Source organism: Hypomesus nipponensis, chromosome 28, assembly GCF_054491055.1.
Source record: "Hypomesus nipponensis isolate SF chromosome 28, ASM5449105v1, whole genome shotgun sequence".
NCBI lineage: Eukaryota > Metazoa > Chordata > Actinopteri > Osmeriformes > Osmeridae > Hypomesus > Hypomesus nipponensis.
In genome coordinates, this window is record NC_140388.1 from 4,925,955 (window position 1) to 4,944,967 (window position 19,013).

The 19,013-nt window shown below is 42.6% G+C and overlaps 1 protein-coding gene across 1 annotated transcript in view; it reads left to right on the forward strand.

The window, feature by feature from the left end:
* The window catches only part of LOC146219599 (NACHT, LRR and PYD domains-containing protein 3-like), a 29,259-nt gene extending 11,775 nt beyond the window's left edge, over nt 1-17,484 (forward strand). The window contains exons 6-8 of the mRNA XM_084694709.1: nt 129-302; nt 7,891-7,937; nt 16,412-17,484. Of these exons, the coding sequence (XP_084550835.1) occupies nt 129-302; nt 7,891-7,937; nt 16,412-16,959 (769 nt within the window). The 3' untranslated portion in view covers nt 16,960-17,484. The remainder of the gene's footprint in view (nt 1-128; nt 303-7,890; nt 7,938-16,411) is intronic.
* Nucleotides 17,485-19,013: the final 1,529 nt, after the last annotated feature.

A 19,013-nucleotide genomic window follows, 5' to 3' on the forward strand; every position in this document is an offset into this window, starting at 1 on the left:
GGAAAGGTCACTCTGTCTAATGAGGGGGAGGAGCAGCTATGACAGCACCTGCCAAATGAACCCCTCTGTGCTGACTCACTCTGGAGGCCCAGATGGATTCTGTCACCACATTGATCCTCTTTCTACAGGCTGTCAGGCTGTCTGGTCACAGAGGAAGGCTGTGCTTCTCTGGCCTCAGCTCTGAGGTCCAACCCCTTCCACCTGAGGGAACTGGACCTGAGCTACAATCATCCAGGAGAAAAAGGATTGAAGCTGCTGTCTGCTGGACTGGAGGATCCACACTGCAAACTGGAGAAACTCAAGTAAGGACATGTTTGTGTTTTTATATACCTCTTAATGTAATGTTGCTTAACACTAAATAGACATCTATGTATGTTAACATGCCTTGCATTTCATGATGATACAATTACAGACTGCATGTTTTTTAGGAAAGTGGGTTAGGAAGAGAGAAGCCCTATATCATCTACAATAGCCTTTAGTGCAATTGTGATTATATAGCTACAATCATAATTGTAATTACTGGGGAATTGCAGAGAGCGGGTTTAACCTGTTAATTAGTAGCGTCACACTATTTTCCGATTGACAAAAAATATATGACAAACGCTATAATATGGCTTCAAAATTTACAATTAGGTAACAAGTAACACTAGCAGGTAGTAACATTGCTACAAGTATTATGCTAGGTTGCTAGGTAACGGAAGCTAATTAAAGCTACCTAGCTGACGTTTTGGAAAAATAGCTCACTCTGGTGGAAGCGTCGGAAATATTTAGAACTCACTCCTCAAAACCGTGAGTTTGTTAACCCTGAGATGAGGGAAACTGGATTTTCTGTTCCAGAAAGAGAGGAAACACAAACTCTGGTTACGTTACCATGGTAACTGATGGTAACTAACCTAACCTGCTTGCTGGCAGCTTTTGTTTAACAAACCATGAATTTCTCCCTCTCTCCTCCCCCATGCCGAGCCTGAAGCAACTATCAGACATGGGGTGTCCTTTCCTCATCCAGGGCTCCAGACTAACTTGTTTTACTAGGAGCACTGTAGCCCCTAACTGAACAGGGCACAGGCAGAACATGTAGAGGACTACACCTTAAATTGACCTGCAAAGCAATTATTCACATTTTCCCAATTTTTTATGTATTACTGATAATTGAACGGCCGGCAATTGAACCGGAAACCTTCTTATTAATAGCCCGACTCCCTAACCACTCAGCCATCTGACTACTTGTACATAATTCACTGGACGTATTGCCTCGATTTTTGCACTTCCTGGTCGCCATCTTGTGTTTTGGGAGCCAGAAGTGACCATATTTGGACGAGAGGGTGAAGTTGTGGAGGGGCAAAGGGCGTGTGGCTTCATTTTTCATCTCCGAAGGTAGCTAGCTACGTTTTCTGTAAAAAAAATATTGTCTTTGTGGGCCTTCGTAAATAAACGTTTTCATTTCTCTAAAATGCTGGCTAATTGCACAGTAGTATGTGCCTGCTGTGAGCTGATACAGTGACCGGTCCACCGCATGGGCATATCTAGCCCTATTTTGGGAGAGCTGGAGCCCCCCCAAAACATTAACTAGCCCCCCCCCCCCCCCCCAAAATAAATAAATAATAATAATACAAAATAAATATACATCATATTTTAAATCTAAATTTGTTAATTTCTCTTCCTAAAACCCACTGAAGCAGTGGTTCTCAAACTTTTTAGACCCCGTACCGCCTCAGAAAATATCTGACTCTCCAAGTACCACCATTATGACCAACGTTAATATACAGTAGCGTATACCTTTTTGGGCTCCAGACACACTTTTTTTACTAGGAGCACAGTAGCCGCTGACTGAATTTTTGGGAGCGCAAGCAGAACATTTACGGGTACACCTTATATCGACCTGCAATGCAATTATTAATGTAGAGAGGGTACAATATCTGGGGTTTTTTTACTGACATTTTTACAACTGATATACAGCGACGCAAATATCTCACAGAAACTTTTAAATAAATTATTTAATGTGACATTACGTACTGTACATCCAAGTCTTAGCTAAATGACTTAAATGTATGATGCGGCGCTTTTCGACAGTCCTCCTACACCACAACACAATACTTGCTGAGTATAACAGCGCAACAGCGCAAACACAGGCAGGGATACAGTAGCTAACAACGCTAATGCTAAATAAGTATTTAGCTGCTCGGCTCCATGAGAAGGGCCCGTGAGACTGCTCACCAAAAGAATGGAGGGAAACCCACTAGTTTGGCAGATTACGAAAGACATGTTCGTAGGAACCTAGCGAAAAGTAGCCTAAACTTTCCTCTACTTTAAGCTAGGTTTATAGGTACCTAGTGAAAAATTGCCTAAACTTTCCAAGACTATTAGCTACGGTAAGCTACTAATGCTGAGGGCTCGCTGATATCGCTGTACAAGGACGTCTTATCTATGCGTCATTGCTACCGTGTGCTGACGTTGTGCACACCCAATACATTCCAAATTTGTAGGTCGCACATGCGTGAGTGCTTGTAAACAATGCTTGCACTGTCTCAAAACTGGTCGCAAAATGCAACCATTTGGTCGCAGTCTGGAGCCCTGCCCTATTGAGCTACACAGTTTGCGCAGCAACTATCGTGGATGTTTGCATGCGCCACTACCCAACATTTATTTTTGTTTCGAAACAAAAATATTATAGGGAAAGCACACCTTTTTAAAATCACATTTCAATGATATGCTAAACTTAACTCCTCACCGGCTTTCCCTACCCAGCATCTTCCTCGCCAATGTTCGGTCTCTGGCGAATAAAATGAATGAACTGTGGCTGCGGATCACCACTCATAAATGGATTATAGACTGCAACGTCAGGATTTTCACGGAAACTTGGCTCAACAGCGGCGTTCCCGATAGCGCCATCAAACTAACGGGGTGCTACATCCTCCGGGCAGATAGAACAGCAGAAGACTCCGGTAAGACCAGAGGCGGTGGACTATGCATCTATGTAAACAAAGCTTGGTGTACGGACACTGCTATCATCGAGAGTCACTGCTCTGCTAACCTTGAGTATCTCATGGTTAGGTGTAGATTGTTCTATCTGCCCAGAGAGTTTACATCTACTGTCTTGATTGCAGCTTGTATCCCTCCAGATGCTAATGCTAAGTTGGCACTGAAAGAACTGCATACTGCCATTAGCAAGCAACAGACTTTACATCCGGAGGCAGCCTTTATTGTTGCGGGTGACTTTAACCACTCCAACCTGAAGACTGTACTCCCCAAATTCCACCAACATGTCTTCTGCCCCACGAGGAGACAAGACTTTGGACAAGGTCTATACCAACATGGCTGATGCCTACAAAGCAGTCCCCCTCCCCCACCTAGACAGTCTGACCACCTCTCTTTGTTCCTTCTCCCTAATGTACACCACTCATCAAACGTGTGAAACCCACAGTGAGGACAGTTAAAGTGTGGCCAGAGGGAGCAGACTCTGCACTACAGCTTCGGTTCAAACACATGGACTGGAGTGTGTTTGTCACTCAGGACTCCCACACGGACATTGATTCCTATGCCTCTTCCGTTCTGGACTTCATTAACACCAACATCGTCAGTGTCACCACACTTAAACGAATCACTACCTTCCCCAACCGGAAGCCATGGATGAACAAAGAGGTCCGCATACTGCTGAAAGCACGAGACACCGCTTTCAGATCAGGGGATGCTCAGGCCTACAGTTCATCCAGGGCTGACCTGAAGAGGGGCATCAAGCAGGCCAAGCACTGCCACAAGCTAAGGATTGAGGAGCACTTCAAGAACAACTCCGACCCCCGACGCATGTGGCAAGGCATCCAGGCCATAACAGACTACAAACCCACCAACACCACCCCCCCAAAACAGTGATGCCTCTTTCCCTGACGAGCTTTACAACTTTTCTGCACGCTTCGACAGGGACAACCAGGAGGCTGCCATCAAGGCTGTGCTCACCTCAGACAACCAGCCCCTAACACGCTCCTCCATCGACGTGTGTGCCGCACTGAGCAGGATTAATGCACGTAAGGCTGCTGGCCCTGATGGCATCCCCGGACGTGTGCTCAGGGCCTGTGCTGGGAAGCTAGCTGAGGTCCTGACTGACATATTCAACCTGTCACTGGCCCAAGCTGCTGTCCCCACATGCTTTAAAACCACCTCCATCGTGCCGGTGCCAAAACACTCCACTGCAGTGAGCCTAAACGACTTCCGCCCTGTTGCACTGACTCCCACCATCATGAAGTGCTTCGAGAGGTTGGTACTGGCTCACTTAAAAACCTGCTTACCACCCACACTGGACCCCTTCCAATTCGCCTACCGCAAGAATAGAAGTACGGAGGATGCCATCTCCACGGTATTACACTCCGCCCTTTCTCACCTGGACAACAAAAACAGCTATGTGAGGATGCTTTTCGTAGACTTCAGTTCAGCCTTCAACACACTCATCCCCTCCAAACTGATCACGAAACTCAGTGACCTGGGTATCAACACTTCCCTCTGTAATTGGTTACTAGACTTCCTATCCAACAGACCCCAGTCTGTTAGGGTAGAGAACCACACCTCCTCAACCCTCATCCTGAACACCGGCGTGCCACAGGGCTGTGTGCTAAGTCCTCTACTCCCACTTCACCTTCGACTGCACACCTGTACATGGTTCTAACACCATTGTTAAGTTTGCAGACGACACAACGGTGATTGGCCTCATCAGCGGCAACGATGAGTCGGCCTACAGAGAGGAGGTCCAGCACCTGGCGGTGTGGTGCGCCGACAACAACTTGGCTCTCAACACCATAAAAACCAAAGAGCTGATTGTGGACTTCAGGAAGAAAGCTGGCACACACATCCCCATCCATATCAATGCGATGGAGGTTGAGCGTGTTGCCAGATTCAAATTCCTGGGTGTCCACATCTCCAAGGACCTCTCTTGGACCCTCAACACCTCATCCCTGGTAAAAAAAAAAAGCACACCAGCGTCTCTTCTTTCTGAGGAGACTGAAGAGGGCCCATCTGTCTCCTCAGATCTTAGATAACTTCTACCGCTGTACCATAGAGAGCATCCTTACGAACTGCATCTCAGTGTGGTATGGCAGCTGCTCTGTCGCGGACCGCAAATCACTGCAGAGGGTGGTGAAAACTGCCCAACGCATCAGCGGTTCCTCACTCCCCACCATTGAGGCTGTCCAGAGCAAGAGATGTCTGCGGAGGGAACACAGCATCGAAATGGACAGCTCTCACCCCAGCCACAGACTGTTTAACCTCCTCCCCTCTGGGAGGCGCTACAGGGTCCTACGTTCCAGACCAGCAGGTTCAGGAACAGCTTCATTCCTACGGCTGTCACTCTATTGAACTCCACGGGGATAGAACCCCACCTCCACCAGTGACTGTACTTCCCCCCTCCACCCTGGCTTGACTGTCATCACGCACTCGTGCAGCACTGAACATTGCACTTATACCACTATTGCACCTGCACTTTCCATACTTATTTACACCTCTTATTCATTGCTGCTATTCTTGGCCCAATGGCAGTTAGTATTTTACTGTATTTACTGTCTATTTGTGTCTATTTGTTCAGTCATTGCACTTTACACATGCCATGCTCTGCACTTCTTGCTGTTTTTCCACTTCTGGTTTGATGCTAAACTGCATTTCGTTGCCTCAGTACTGTACTCTGTGCAATGACAATAAAGTTGAATCTAATCTAATCTCATAGTTAAGGTATTTAAATATTTCTGATATTCCTCCGCGTACCACTAGAAGGGGGCACCATAGTACCATAGTTTGAAAACAACTGCACTAGAGGACACTATTTAAAAGGATATTTTAAAACATTTCTTCTGGGGGAAACTGCCCCCAGACCCCCCTAGTTTTGCTGGGTCACAGGAAAAATAATACGTTTTATCTAGGGGCTTAGCCCCCCCAAAAGTGGGAACCTAGATTCACCCTGGTCCGCCGTTCTATCCAACGTTACACAACCAATTAAACGTAATCTTCATCTTTCCATGCAGAGCTAACCTGGTATTTACTGAACATGTCCCTTTTAATCTGTGCTGTGGAGGTTGATGGACCCTCCTCAGGGTTTCCCGCAGCACTTTCCGGTAAAGGCCGCCTAAACTACGTTCCCCCCCCCCAAAAAAAATAATATATTAATGCTGTGTTACTCTGTCCTGTTTGCTCCCTTTCATTCCAAACCGTCCCTTTTCTGCAGAATGGATTAGTCTATCGTACAAATGACCCCCCCCCCCCCCCAGAACACATTAGGCAAGACTCTATTTCACAAACTAGCACAACCCCCCCGCCCCCCCCCCCCCCCTCCGGTCTGACGGCAAACCCTACCACCGTAATTTACACTTTGTTTGCGGGAAACCCTGCTCTTCCTTGTAATGCCCAGTCAATCCCCTGCTCTTCCTTGTAATGCCCAGTCATGCTCTGTTATAAAGGAGAACAATGTGCCAGTTGTTTTACCATTCATTCTTTTTTCTCATCACGTCAATTTACATGTCAAACCGAGCCTGACGTCATACTCATAATTGTAGTCAGAATATGAGTCTGATACCGCTCCGTTGGGCTGTGAGTATGGGGCGTGTTTCAACCAAACCCCCCAAAAAATGCCTCTTTGCTCAATTGAATAGACCTACAACCAATCAGAGCAACGTAGTATGTGACGAATCCTGTAGGATGGACGGCAAAAACATATTTTCGATCAACAAATGCCTGGATTGCATTTGTCTGTTCCTCTTTCAAAATGAATGCGCTGTCGATGTCTTGTAAAACAGACTCAATGGCAAAATGTACACATCTCAGCTCTCCAGCGGCATCCATGTTTGTTTCAAATTCAACCCAAGCGCTCTTTGGTGACGTGGTTGATTACGTTACTGTTGATCATCCGTCCATCATCGTATAAAGCCTGTCCTGACAATTTGATTGGTATGAACAGCTCAAAGTTTTCCCCCAACCGAGCAACCCCAGACCGAACTTCCCGATCAAAAATGTTGTGGCTAATATCGGCTGGCACTCAGGCTATGTCAAGCCCATATTTCCTCACAAGAACCTCAAAACAATGTACATGGGGAGAGAACAGTGTAGCTCAGTAGCCACCATACAGTAAGATGTATACCTCTGTAGGTCTTTCTGAATCCCTCTCTGTGGCAGCAGACAACATATCTGTATCATTCTGTGATGAAGAGCATTCTGTTCTACTGTACTGTACACATTCTTTGCAATATTGAGAACTTAAACTGCAAGAGGTTCTGTTGTGGCAGAAGGCTCAACAAGGAAGGTAACATCATCAATGACCTTTGGGAAAAATGAACCCCCCCAAGTGAAATCTCCACAAACACACTAACATGTTATGTGGGCACTTGTATCGTTGGGGGTGATAGGCTTGGATGAGCTCCCTCCAGGGATGCCTTCAGCCACTGGTCGCCCAGCGTTCTGGCTCAGAGCCAGCTCTTCTGCCTCTGTCAGAGGTGGTGCCCTCCTCTGCCTTCTTTCTGTTAGTCCACTACAAGTCCAATGTTCATATACTGAGCAGGATATTAGGTTAGACAACATCTATGTGGTTAAACAGCATTCTCACAAGTTGAGACAGCCACTGAATGATTTTGACTTGGTTTAATCCTGTCAAACATGATTAAAACAATCATGTGTCTGGTAGGGCTAAGCAAAATATGCCCTACCTGTTTGAACTGATTTTATATTTCATTTTCAGCTGCTGCTAAGTGTGTTTTGTGCCCATAGGATTGTTCCACCACTTGTTCAGGGTTAGGCTCAGAGTTTGTAAAACCTGCTTTTTGGAATACATCTCTGATGATAAACATAGAAACAACATGTTTACTTTAGTCACTTAGAAACAGGTGAGGTGTCATTTCCTCATCATTCCTCTGCTTCTCCCTACAGTGTGGATCATGGTGGAGAGTGCAGGATCAAACCTGGTCTTAGGAAATGTGAGTATTGACTGCTACTTAGTTCTAGTACACAGGGTTATACAGGGACAATACCATGAGTGACTTTTACACTGTCAGAAATGGACACATGTATGTGCCCTCCCTTCACCCTCCCCTCTCCTCCTTCCCCTCCCCTCTCTTCTCCACCCTCCCTTTTCCCCTCCCCTTTCCCCCCCCTCCCTTCCCCTAGCTGGTTTGTGTTCCCTCCCTCCTCGCTTCCTTCCCTCTCCACTCCCCTACCCTCTCCTCCTCCCTCCCCTCCACCCCTCTATTCTCCCCTCACCTCCCTTCATCTCCTTCTCCCCTTTCCTCTCTCTCCTCTCGCCCCTCCCCTCCTCCCTCTCCTCCAACTCCACCCCCAGGGCTTGCAAAGAACTTTGTTTCTCACTGTTCAGTACCGTCCAGAACTGCAAAATGAACCATTCCAACCTTGGATCCGAGCTGCCTCGTGTAGTTTCCACACATATAACAACCCAGACAAGCCGCACTCTATCTGCGGTCTCTCGAATCCGTCGTAGATCCGAGCTGCCACTTGCAGTTTCCAAACATATAACAAAACACATGCACTCTTGCACAGCCTTTGTGGTTTCTCAATAAAAATTAAATAAAATAAAAAACTAAAACAAAGTAAAATAATTATAATAATAATAATAAAAACTACAGAATAACAAAATACAATAACTCAACAAAATGGATAAAATGTAACACATAAGTGTAGCAAAGAGTCCACAGACAAAGCATGGTACCATCCACACCTTCCCCTACCCCGACGGGGAAAGGGTCTGTCCCCCTTTGTCCTTATCTCCCAGAGTAGGAGATTCAAATTCCTGACCCAGCATGGGGTCAGGAACAGAGACCATGGTCTCACATTGTCAGAACAAAGGGAATTACTTGAAGGAACTTTCTTGTGTGGACTTACAAACATTTTCTGAAGGACTACATGGCTCATGACCACTAATTCAAGGACAGTAGTCAATTAATTAGTTATAATGTGTTTGTCTCATTTACCTAGAACGTTGTTAATTGATGTTTGATTATAGCTTCCCTTCAGGTATAGTTAAATCAGTCAATCTTGGTATCAAAATAATTGTATCATACTAACAAAACCAGTTATGAACGTTGTATTGTTATATTCTGAAGTTTGAGCATTCCATGGACATTTGAGATAATGGAACTCAAAACTATCAGCCACTTCACACCTCTGGGCAGGTCCCAGGACAACGCCCAGGTGGAAGTAACTGACCAATGAGAGAGGTCACCTTCACAGGGATGACCCCCTTGTTCTTTGGGGTATTTAACCCCCAAACGTACAATCACCCCCGCTCGTTCGTAGGATCAACTGGAGGTGCACATTCACTTTGCGCCCGGAACTTTGACGAGAGATTCCGTTTTATATTCGTTGGACATAACGAACCATTGACTCCGTTCTTCAAACCGACAAAAGTAACTGCGATTTGCAATATTTTTTACTTGTGACATATTGGCATGTTGTGTTTGAATTGTTGATGTTTGATTGTATTTTACAAATGATTTAACTTAATCATCGTTAGGTCAGTTTCCATTGATCGTCCATTGTTACTATAGAAGCCTCTTCCTCTCTACCTCTTCCTCAACTTCTCCCCCTCCCCCTTCACACGCGCTCTACGCTACCATTGTGTAGTGCGCTCGCATTAGAATCTAGGCCTACTGTACTGCTTTAGCCCAACTAACCCATAACTTACCTGGTATGTGTTCACTATAATTACATTCTCTTAAATAAATCATTGTGTATAATACTTGCTCATTTCTCTCACGTTATATGATCGGCTCTACTTTCATAGAATTCACTCCTTAAGATTAGACTGATTATTACGAGTGCTATTTTATTAAACAAGGTTTCCTCTGTCCCTTCCACGAATCAGAGGTGGTGCCCCAAGAACTACTATACTTTATTATAAACGAAGTATTGCTAATCTTAACCGTGCAAACCACACTACATAAGCAATAGTGCAAGTCAAACACAAGCCGCAATCTTTGCGGGAATACAACGCAAATCTATAAAAACAATAATATAACTACTACCAGTTGTAAGGCCCTTCTGAGATAAACAATTAGTTAAATGCTTTGGTAAAAAGGTAGGTTTTAAGCTGTCTTTTAAAAATGTCTAGCGTATTTGCTTCTCTGATATTTATTGGTAATTTGTTCCATAGTTTTGGGGCGTAATTGGCAAAGGCAGCATCACCAATCTTCTTATGGCTGCTTCCGGCGACCTCTAATAGGCCTGCATTTGATGATCGCAGTGTTCTAGCTGGTGTGTAGTTCATAAGAGAGTTAGCAATGTAGCTACGTCCTTGTCCGTGTAGAACTTTGTATGTGAGGAATAGGACCTTAAAGTCAATTCTGAAGGTAACAAGGAGCCAGTGTAAAGTAGCTAGGACAGGACTAATGTGTTCTCTCCTTTTAGTTGTGGTTAATAATCTAGCTGCAGAATTTTGAATGAGCTGTAGTCTTTCAGTGTTTTTTTTGGGAAGACCAGCGAAAAGTGCGTTACAGTAGTCCAGTCGGCTGGATATAAAAGCATGAATTAACTTCTCTGCATCATTTTGGTTTATGAATGGTCGTACCTTTGCTATATTCCTCAGGTGAAAGAAAGCAATTTTGGTCACTTTATTAATGTGGGAGTTGAAATTCAAATCTGAGTCCAGGATTACACCGAGACTTGTCACCTCTGGTTTAAGCCAGGGGGTTAAACTTCCTAGATTCTTAGTAAGCATCTCTCTTTTGGATTTGGGGCCACATAGTAGGACTTCAGTTTTGTCTTCATTTAATTTAAGAAAGTTATCATTCATCTTTTTGTTTATTGCCAACAGGCAGCTGGTAATGGAATTGATGGCCGTTGCATCGTTGATCCGTGAACCCAATAAGCTTTTCCAGTCTTTTGATTAGGATGTTGTGATCAATGGTATCAAATGCTGCACTGAGATCAAAAAGGATAAGGATAGAGACTTTATTTGCATCAGAGTTTAGTCTGAGGTTGCTAATTATTTTGGTGAGAGCAGTTTCAGTACTGTGATATTTCCTGAAACCTGACTGCGAGACTTCCAGAATGCTATTTTCTTCAAGAAAATAATTTAGTTGGACTGAAACTATCTTTTCCAGTACTTTACTAATAAATGGAAGGTTTGATATTGGTCTGTAATTTGCAAGTAGACTGTTATCCAATTTGGGTTTCTTTAATAGGGGCTTTACAACAGCTGTTTTGAAGGCATCTGGGACGACGCCAGTTCTAAGGGATGTGTTTATAATCTCTAGCACCGGACCTGAGACACTATCAAACACTCGCTTAAAGAATGTTGTGGGTATAGGACCAATATCTGAGGTTGTGGAGTTGGATACACTGACAATTTTGGAAAGTTCACTAAGTGTGATACAGGTAAATGTGCTCATGGCTATGTTGCAGAATCTACTGATGTCAGTTTCGACCCCACTATTACTAGTACTAGCTCTGATCAAAGTTATTTTGTTCTTGAAGAACAAAGCAAGCTCTTCACATTTAACTGCTGAGGATGGCGGGGGGGCGGGGACAGCTGGTCAATGGTGGAGAAAAGAACTCTGGAGTTATGGCATTTTCTGTAATAATGTTGTAGAAATATTCTCTTCTTGCTAGACGGACGGTTTTGTTGTAGGTGGTTCGTGTATCTTTATATATATTGTAGTGGATAGTGATCTTTGTTTTCCTCCATTTTCTCTCTGCTGCACGACATTTTCTTTTCGTTTCACTAAAATGTTTATTTCTCAGCCATGGGGAGGTTCTGCTTGTGGACTTCTTTTTGGTTTTTGGTTTTCAGTGGTGCAACAGAGTCTAACACAGATAATAGTGCATCATTGAGGTTCTCTACCATTTCATTCAGAGAGCAATCATGATTAGTTGGTTCATATAGAGCAAATTGTTCAGAAAATGTAATCATAGCTGTATCGTCTAAATATCTTCTTGGACTAAGAATTCTTTTGTGGTTTTTGTTAGGATAATTTTCACATTAAAAAGTATACAATGATGGTCTGAGAGGGGTAGATCCGTTATTGAGATTTTATTGATATTTAGTCCAGTTGTTATCACTAGATCTAGTGTGTTTCCGTGCCGATGTGTTGGGTCTGTTATGTGTTGAGTTAGATTGAGACTGCCCAGGTGATTTAAGAGCTCAATAGTTCTTGGGTCGGCTTTTTTATTTACTTGGATATTTAAGTCTCCGTTTAAAACTACTTTGTCATATCTAGTGACACATAGTGATAATAGTTCAGAGAATTCTTGTATGAATATTGGCGAGTGCTTGGGTGGCCGATATATAATGACAAAAAGTATTGATTCGGTTTTGAGCTTTATAGCAAGATATTCATATGAGGTGAATTCACCTAGCTCAGTGATTTTGAACAATAGTTCAGAGGAGAAAATAGCTGCGACTCCTCCACCTTTTTTGGATTTCCTAGAAACTCTCTCTTGGAAGTCGCTTTGGATAAAAGCGTCTGCTAAATGAATAAATGTAAATGTAATGTAAACTTGGTGGAAGCTGTAATCTGGCGGACATGCTTCTATCAAAGTTGCTGCTGCCGTGTCGTTGTTTAGCCAGGTTTCTGTTAAACAGATGCAGTCTAATTTGTTTTCTTTGACCAGATCATTAACTAGAAATATTTTGTTATTTAGTGATCTAACATTTAGAAGGGCCAGTTTCATCTGTGGGGTATTAACAGATAAAACAGGGGTTGATAAATCTGTTTGAAGAATATGTGTGTGACTTCTAACACTAGTTTCAGGTTTGTAACCATGCATTTTACCAAGCCATTTTCTGTTTGTGATGATGACCGGTATGTCCAATGAAATAGCATGGTGGCTGTCCTAGCGTAGCTTTTCATTGGGAAAGTCTATGTCACTGAGCTGTTCCATCACAAGGGAATTCATCCGGGGGGTGCAGATCTGTGCAAGGCCCATGTCCTTGCAGGAGGCTGTATGAATGTTCTGTTCTGTTCCATGGGAGGTTGTTTGGGATGTGTCAGTCAGCTTAGACACAACAGGAATAGGGGGAGCAACTTGATTTGTGGTCAGGAGCACGTGACTGATGTTTGCTGTTAGTACTTGAGATCCTCTACGGTTTGGGTGGAGTCCGTCAGCTTGAAAACTGCACAGTTCCAGAACACATTGAAATTATCGATAATTCTCAGTTTGTGTGCCAGACAGACAGATGTCAACCATGTGTTGAAAGATAGTAGTCGACTGAAGGCTTCTTTTCCTCTTCGAAAGCATGCAATTGGTCCACTGATGAATACATCTTGATATATGTTGAGTGTGTTCAGTAGCTGGGTGAAATGTTTTTTAAGTATCTCAGTGCCAGTTTTCTTGTGTAGGATATCAAACGAGCCAGTGTGGATGATAATCTTAGGGTTCTTTGGTTTATTGTTGAGGATTGTTAGTACCTCTGGCGACAGTTCATCGACAGATGTGTTGCTAAGACAAATATTTTATATCTTTGCCAGTTTAACATGTGCTGTCATGGCATCTCCAATCAAGATAGTGGCCATATGTGGTGCTGTATTTGGATTTCTAACGTTTGCCTTATTTGTAGCTGCGTAGCCAGTTCTTATCTTATTTGGTTTAGCAATGATAGGTCTTTGTGCTAGACCAAGGTTAGCCACTGTGTCAGTGCTAGCAATAGATTCTATAGTGCTAGCAGCGTTAGCTCCTCTAAGAGCTGATGGGCTGTGGATAGTCTTAGCATACCTTGGATCTTTATAATCCTGTGATATTGTTGTTTGATTAGACTTGATAGGGGGTCGAACAGCGCCCCGAGAGGGGCTTGGAGTAAAATGGGGGACTCCCGCTTGTAGCAGACGATGATATCCCTTACAAACAAGAAGTATACTTCAAGTTTATGTTGTAAGTATACTTAGTATAAAAAGTATACTATTATCATGTTACTGAAAGTATACTAGCAGTGTACTTATTTATATACTATTTTTGTACTAAGTAAACTGAATTGGCCCACTTTTTAGGTCATTTAGTACACTTTAAAGTACACTTGTAGTGTATTTCAAGGTTTACTTTTGAATACTGTAAAGTAGCCTGTGTAGTGCACTTTCAGTTCATGAAGTATACTTCCTAAAGAGCCTCAAAGTATACTTTGCAATACTTTCAAGTGCACTTTCAGTTAATGTAAGTACTTCAAGAAGTACATTTAATAATTGAATTTTACTATGACTTACTAATAAATTAAAATGTTTAGGGGCCCCTCAGACGCCTCAGATCTTGCGTCACATGGCGAGAATGGGGGCCCTCACAAATTCACACTGCAGATTCTGAAAGAAGCTACTTACTGCAAAGGCATCAGCATTTGACGAATCCAGCTCTTCTCATGAAACGTAACAGTCATTTAACTCATGGTTACAATGGTAAACCAGCACAACAATGACAATTACCACGCAACAAAACACTACATTCTAAGCAGACACATTTAAAAAACGAAATTTATGAAGTTACATTTGTATTTCGAACAAACGGCAAACTTATCAGCAATTTTTTCCACTATATACTGCCTTGCATCATGGGAATTGACTAGCCAATGAGCCACATTGTATTCATTATTTCACATCGTTATTTCATTCTTCAGTCAGTTTGGCAGTATAACCTTCAAATTGTCAAGTATCTTTTTAGTTTTTTTCCCATTAATACTCCAATTGATAATTATTAGTATAAGAGTATAGGGGCTTCAGAATGTTTTGGCAGTAATTAAGGTTACAGCTTCAGTAACAAAAAAAGATTCAATGTGCAATGCATAATAGATTTTCATAGACATGAATAATTAGAATGAGATGGATTTAAAAAATGTAACCTGTAATGTACTTTTAAATTATTTTGACAGCTTTTGCTGTATAATAATAGAAAACCTACATCTTACTCTAGAAGAAATGTATAACATTTTCTGTTTCTAAGCATACTTCTTAAAGGTATATCAAAAGTGAACTGTTTTCAAAGCATACTTAAAAGTACATCAAAAGTGAACTATTTTCAAAGCATACTTAAAAGTACATCAAAAGTGAACTATTTTCTAAGCATACTCTTTAAAAGTATATCAAAAGTGAACTGTTTTCAAAGCATACGTAAAAGTATATTAAAAGTGAACTATTTTCTTAGTATACTTCTTAAAAGTATATCAAAAGTGAACTTAAAGTGTACTATCCATATTTTAGTATACTTATAGTATACTTTAATATACTTCTTTTTTGTAAGGGATGTTGGATTTGCATGTGTGTAGTAGCTACCATCATGGAGTGTCGGCAATCCGGGCTCTTCATGTTGGTTAGCTGCTTGGCTAGCACTCCTGTGCCTCTTCGCCTTGGATTCCACACTCAAGGGAGAGAAAGTTCCCAGTGGTTCAAATCTGTTTCTGAGTGGGACAGGAGGAGAGTTTTTTGTCCTTGGCGCCAGTCCCATCTCCGATGACGATAGAAGCAGCGCTAGGCCTCTTTGGTTTAGCGCCGAGAGCAGGCCATGACTCATCTGGTCCATCGGCCAGTGGAGAGAAAGCTGGTTCCAAGGGTGGCTCATTAGCTGGTAGCTTAGCCTCCGGGCTAGGTAGCATGGAATCTATAAAGTCTTCGGTCTCTCTGATATCTAAGAGGGTTCTGACTCTTAACTCCAGTTCGACTATCCTCTGAGTAAGTTGTTTGTAGTTGTTGTAAGCCATAGTTCTACAGGGAACACGCTTTACCTTGCTTGCCTGTGGTCCGTCTGGGAGAGCAGCCCAAAATAATTCTGTTCTCCTTGGGCTTCAGTCACTCAGGTTGTTCCTATTTGTGGCTGTAGTTAATTCACTTGATTTTGAATTATATCATCGAAAACTATCCAAATTACTGAAACTTTCGAGCATTTCTCCGTAAAGCCAAGCAGGGAAGCAAGCAGGGAAGGTCAGGGGGAGGAGAGGGAAAGAAAATGCGACTGCCTTCGTTGAGAGCAAGATGTGAAAAGTGACTACCAAAAGAGCTTTACAAAAGAGCACAGGTCAATGCTCATAAAAGAGATAGCACCAAAAACATTGTGGGTAGATAAAACATGAAGCATACATTGTGAAAAGCAAATATGTGCCAATGGGAAGAACCATAAGAGCAGGTAGTTAAACAAGTTACAATTAAACAACATGAACCTCAAAAGTGCAAGAGTGTACCTGTAGAAAAGCAACAATAATAGAATTCACAGTAACAACACATTAACAAGTCCCTCAATAAGAGTCATTGTGTTCCTGGAGGAAACTCACATCATGTCTAGCAAATCACTCCTAAGTACCGTAGTACAGGAGTAGATAGGGGAGGTGTGGGGGGGGGGGAGAGAATGAAAGGGGGAGGGCAGGAAGAGGGGGGAGAGAATGAAAGGGGGAGGGCAGGAAGAGAAAGACATTCTAATGTGAATGATGATGATTAGTAATATATTGTGTCTTGGTCTCCCCCATCAGATGCCTGTGAGCTCACACTGGACCCAAACACAGCATGGAGTTGCCTCTCTCTGTCTAAGAAGAACAGAAATGTGACATGGAGGAGAGGAGAGCAGCAGCCATATTCTGATCCTGATCACCATTCTAAGAGATTTGACTACTGGCCACAGGTGCTGTGTAGAGAGGGTCTGTCTGGGTGCTGTTACTGGGAGGCAGAGTGGAGTGGAGGATGGGTTTCCATAGCAGTGACATATAAAGGAATCAGCAGGAGAGGAGAGGATGATGACTGTATACTTGGATACAATAACAAGTCCTGGAGTCTGTACTGTCGTGATGACATTTACTCTGCCAGGCACAATAAGAAGAGCACTGCCATACCTGCCCCCCCCTCCAGCTCCCACAGAGTAGGAGTGTATCTGGACTGGCCGGCCGGCACTCTGTCCTTCTACACAGTCTCCTCTGACACACTGACCCACCTGCACACATTCCACAGTACATTCACTGAGCCCTTTTATCCTGGGTTCAGGGTTTATGAAGACTCCTCAGTGTCCCTCTGTCAGGTAGAATAGCCCACACACACCCTCACACACTGTGCTCACAGAGATGTCATTGAAGATTGAACTGTACAGTTGTAATTGATATCCCATAGTCTTAGTAAATATTGGTGTGTGTTGAATGTTAATTTCTACCACAGTTTTCATTGTTGACAAACAACAATCCTGTCTTTGATCTCAGTTCCACTGAATGTGATGAACTAAATAGTGTCTTACTGCCTAAATAAGGAAAAATAAAGATGTTTTATACAGGATGATAGAAGACATGCTGTGTGTTCGTTGGTGACCCAGTGGTCCTACACACACACATACACACACACACACACAGACACACACAGCTGTCAATAACTTCAACGTCATTTCACATAGCTGTATTTCGAACTTTGGGAAGGGGATTTATTCAAATATTGTTTACTGAATGTTTTTTAAATGTTAATACAGTTTCTTTTTCATTTACTTTTTAAACTAACGAGTGTACTCAGCGTGAATATGTTCTCAAAATACATTTCAATAAATAATATTACGGGTTCAAACATCCAACATTGTAGCCTAAATTCAGTTTGTTTACTCTGTGATATGCTGGTATTCTTGAGTCTCTGAAAGGATAGTTTTTTTTCCACCTTGATTAGATGTATGTGGTCCTCGGAGTTTGGATTTCCCTTAAACATATCGTTAAGAGGGACTGTTATGGAGACCCATAACAAGTTTGTCGATTGCTACTGGCTAGGGCTGTCCCCACTTAGTCGATTTTCTGGTCAATATGCTCTTGGTCGACTAAGATTTTTTCCATCGAGCTGCCATATGATTCGGCAGTGTGAGATCTGATTCCCGCTTATGTCATCATTGCTGAATTAACGAAATGTTCAACAGAAATTGTAAATAATATTATTTAAGACAAATAAACCAACTCAAAAAATATAAAATTTAAAAGAAAAGGTTACTGTTTTCCCTTTCGTTAATCTGCACTTTGTTTTGGTTCTGTGTTTTTGCACACGGCACGAGCACAATTGGCTGCAGAACTACAAACTCTGCCATAGCCTACTTTGTCGGTGTTATTAGTCAAAATGGCAAAGAAATCTGTGGTATGGCAGCATTTCATTAAAGTACATTTACATTTACAAAGTAGCCTACCGGGTGACTCGAAAAACGTTGAATGCAAACTCTGCCAACAACGGTTTATTTTTCCTAGTCCTACGTCGCAAATGATGTAGCCTACCACCTGAAAAACGTAAGTTGGTCTAGCCCTACTTTGCTCATGCTAACACGCTGGGTTGACAAATGAATATGCCTATTATACGAACCACATCCAAATCGAATGACATTGGCCGGGTTTCCCAGATTCATTAAGAAGCTCTTAACGCTAAGAGCGCTTCTTAACGAATCTGGGAAACAGATTCTCCGGCCAAGACAACAACATTTCTCTGTAGCAACGTTCCCCACTCATGCTTCTACGTAAGTTCGCATGCTGCAAGTTTTCAGGCAGTGATAAGCACACTGATGATTTGCATGTGAAACAAACAATATTTTAATTTGTAGTACATTGTAAGAGATACTAAATACCATCGGCATTCAGTTAAAACAGGACTGGTGATACCAGTCTTATTATTAGTAGGCTATTAGCGACTGAATCTGCAATGTCCAGCAGCCATTGAGTCATATCGCGAAAATGTTTGTACGTTTTTTAAATTAATTTTTTTAAGCGTTTCAAAGTTCGATTAGTCGAGTTTTGGTCGACCAAAGAAAATCTTAGTCGGGGACAGCCCTACTGCAACAGTCAAACAAGAAATCCAGCCATAGTCTCATTTCTACTAGCATTTCTACTAAACTATGTCAATCCCAGAGAACCATTCGTGTTCAGGCTTTCAAAGACCAGGAAACTGTTCACCTCCTCAACACAGTGAGATTAGCCTGGCTCAGCATATTATTCTCAAGCAATAAGCCCCAAGAGGCCGTGTTTTGCGCTGATTTTAGAACAGGTAAGGGAGTTGTTAGGCACGACGCGAAGCGGAGCTTATTGCTTTTCTAAAACTGTTACTACAAATATTTGATATGGTTTCAAAAATAAAAGC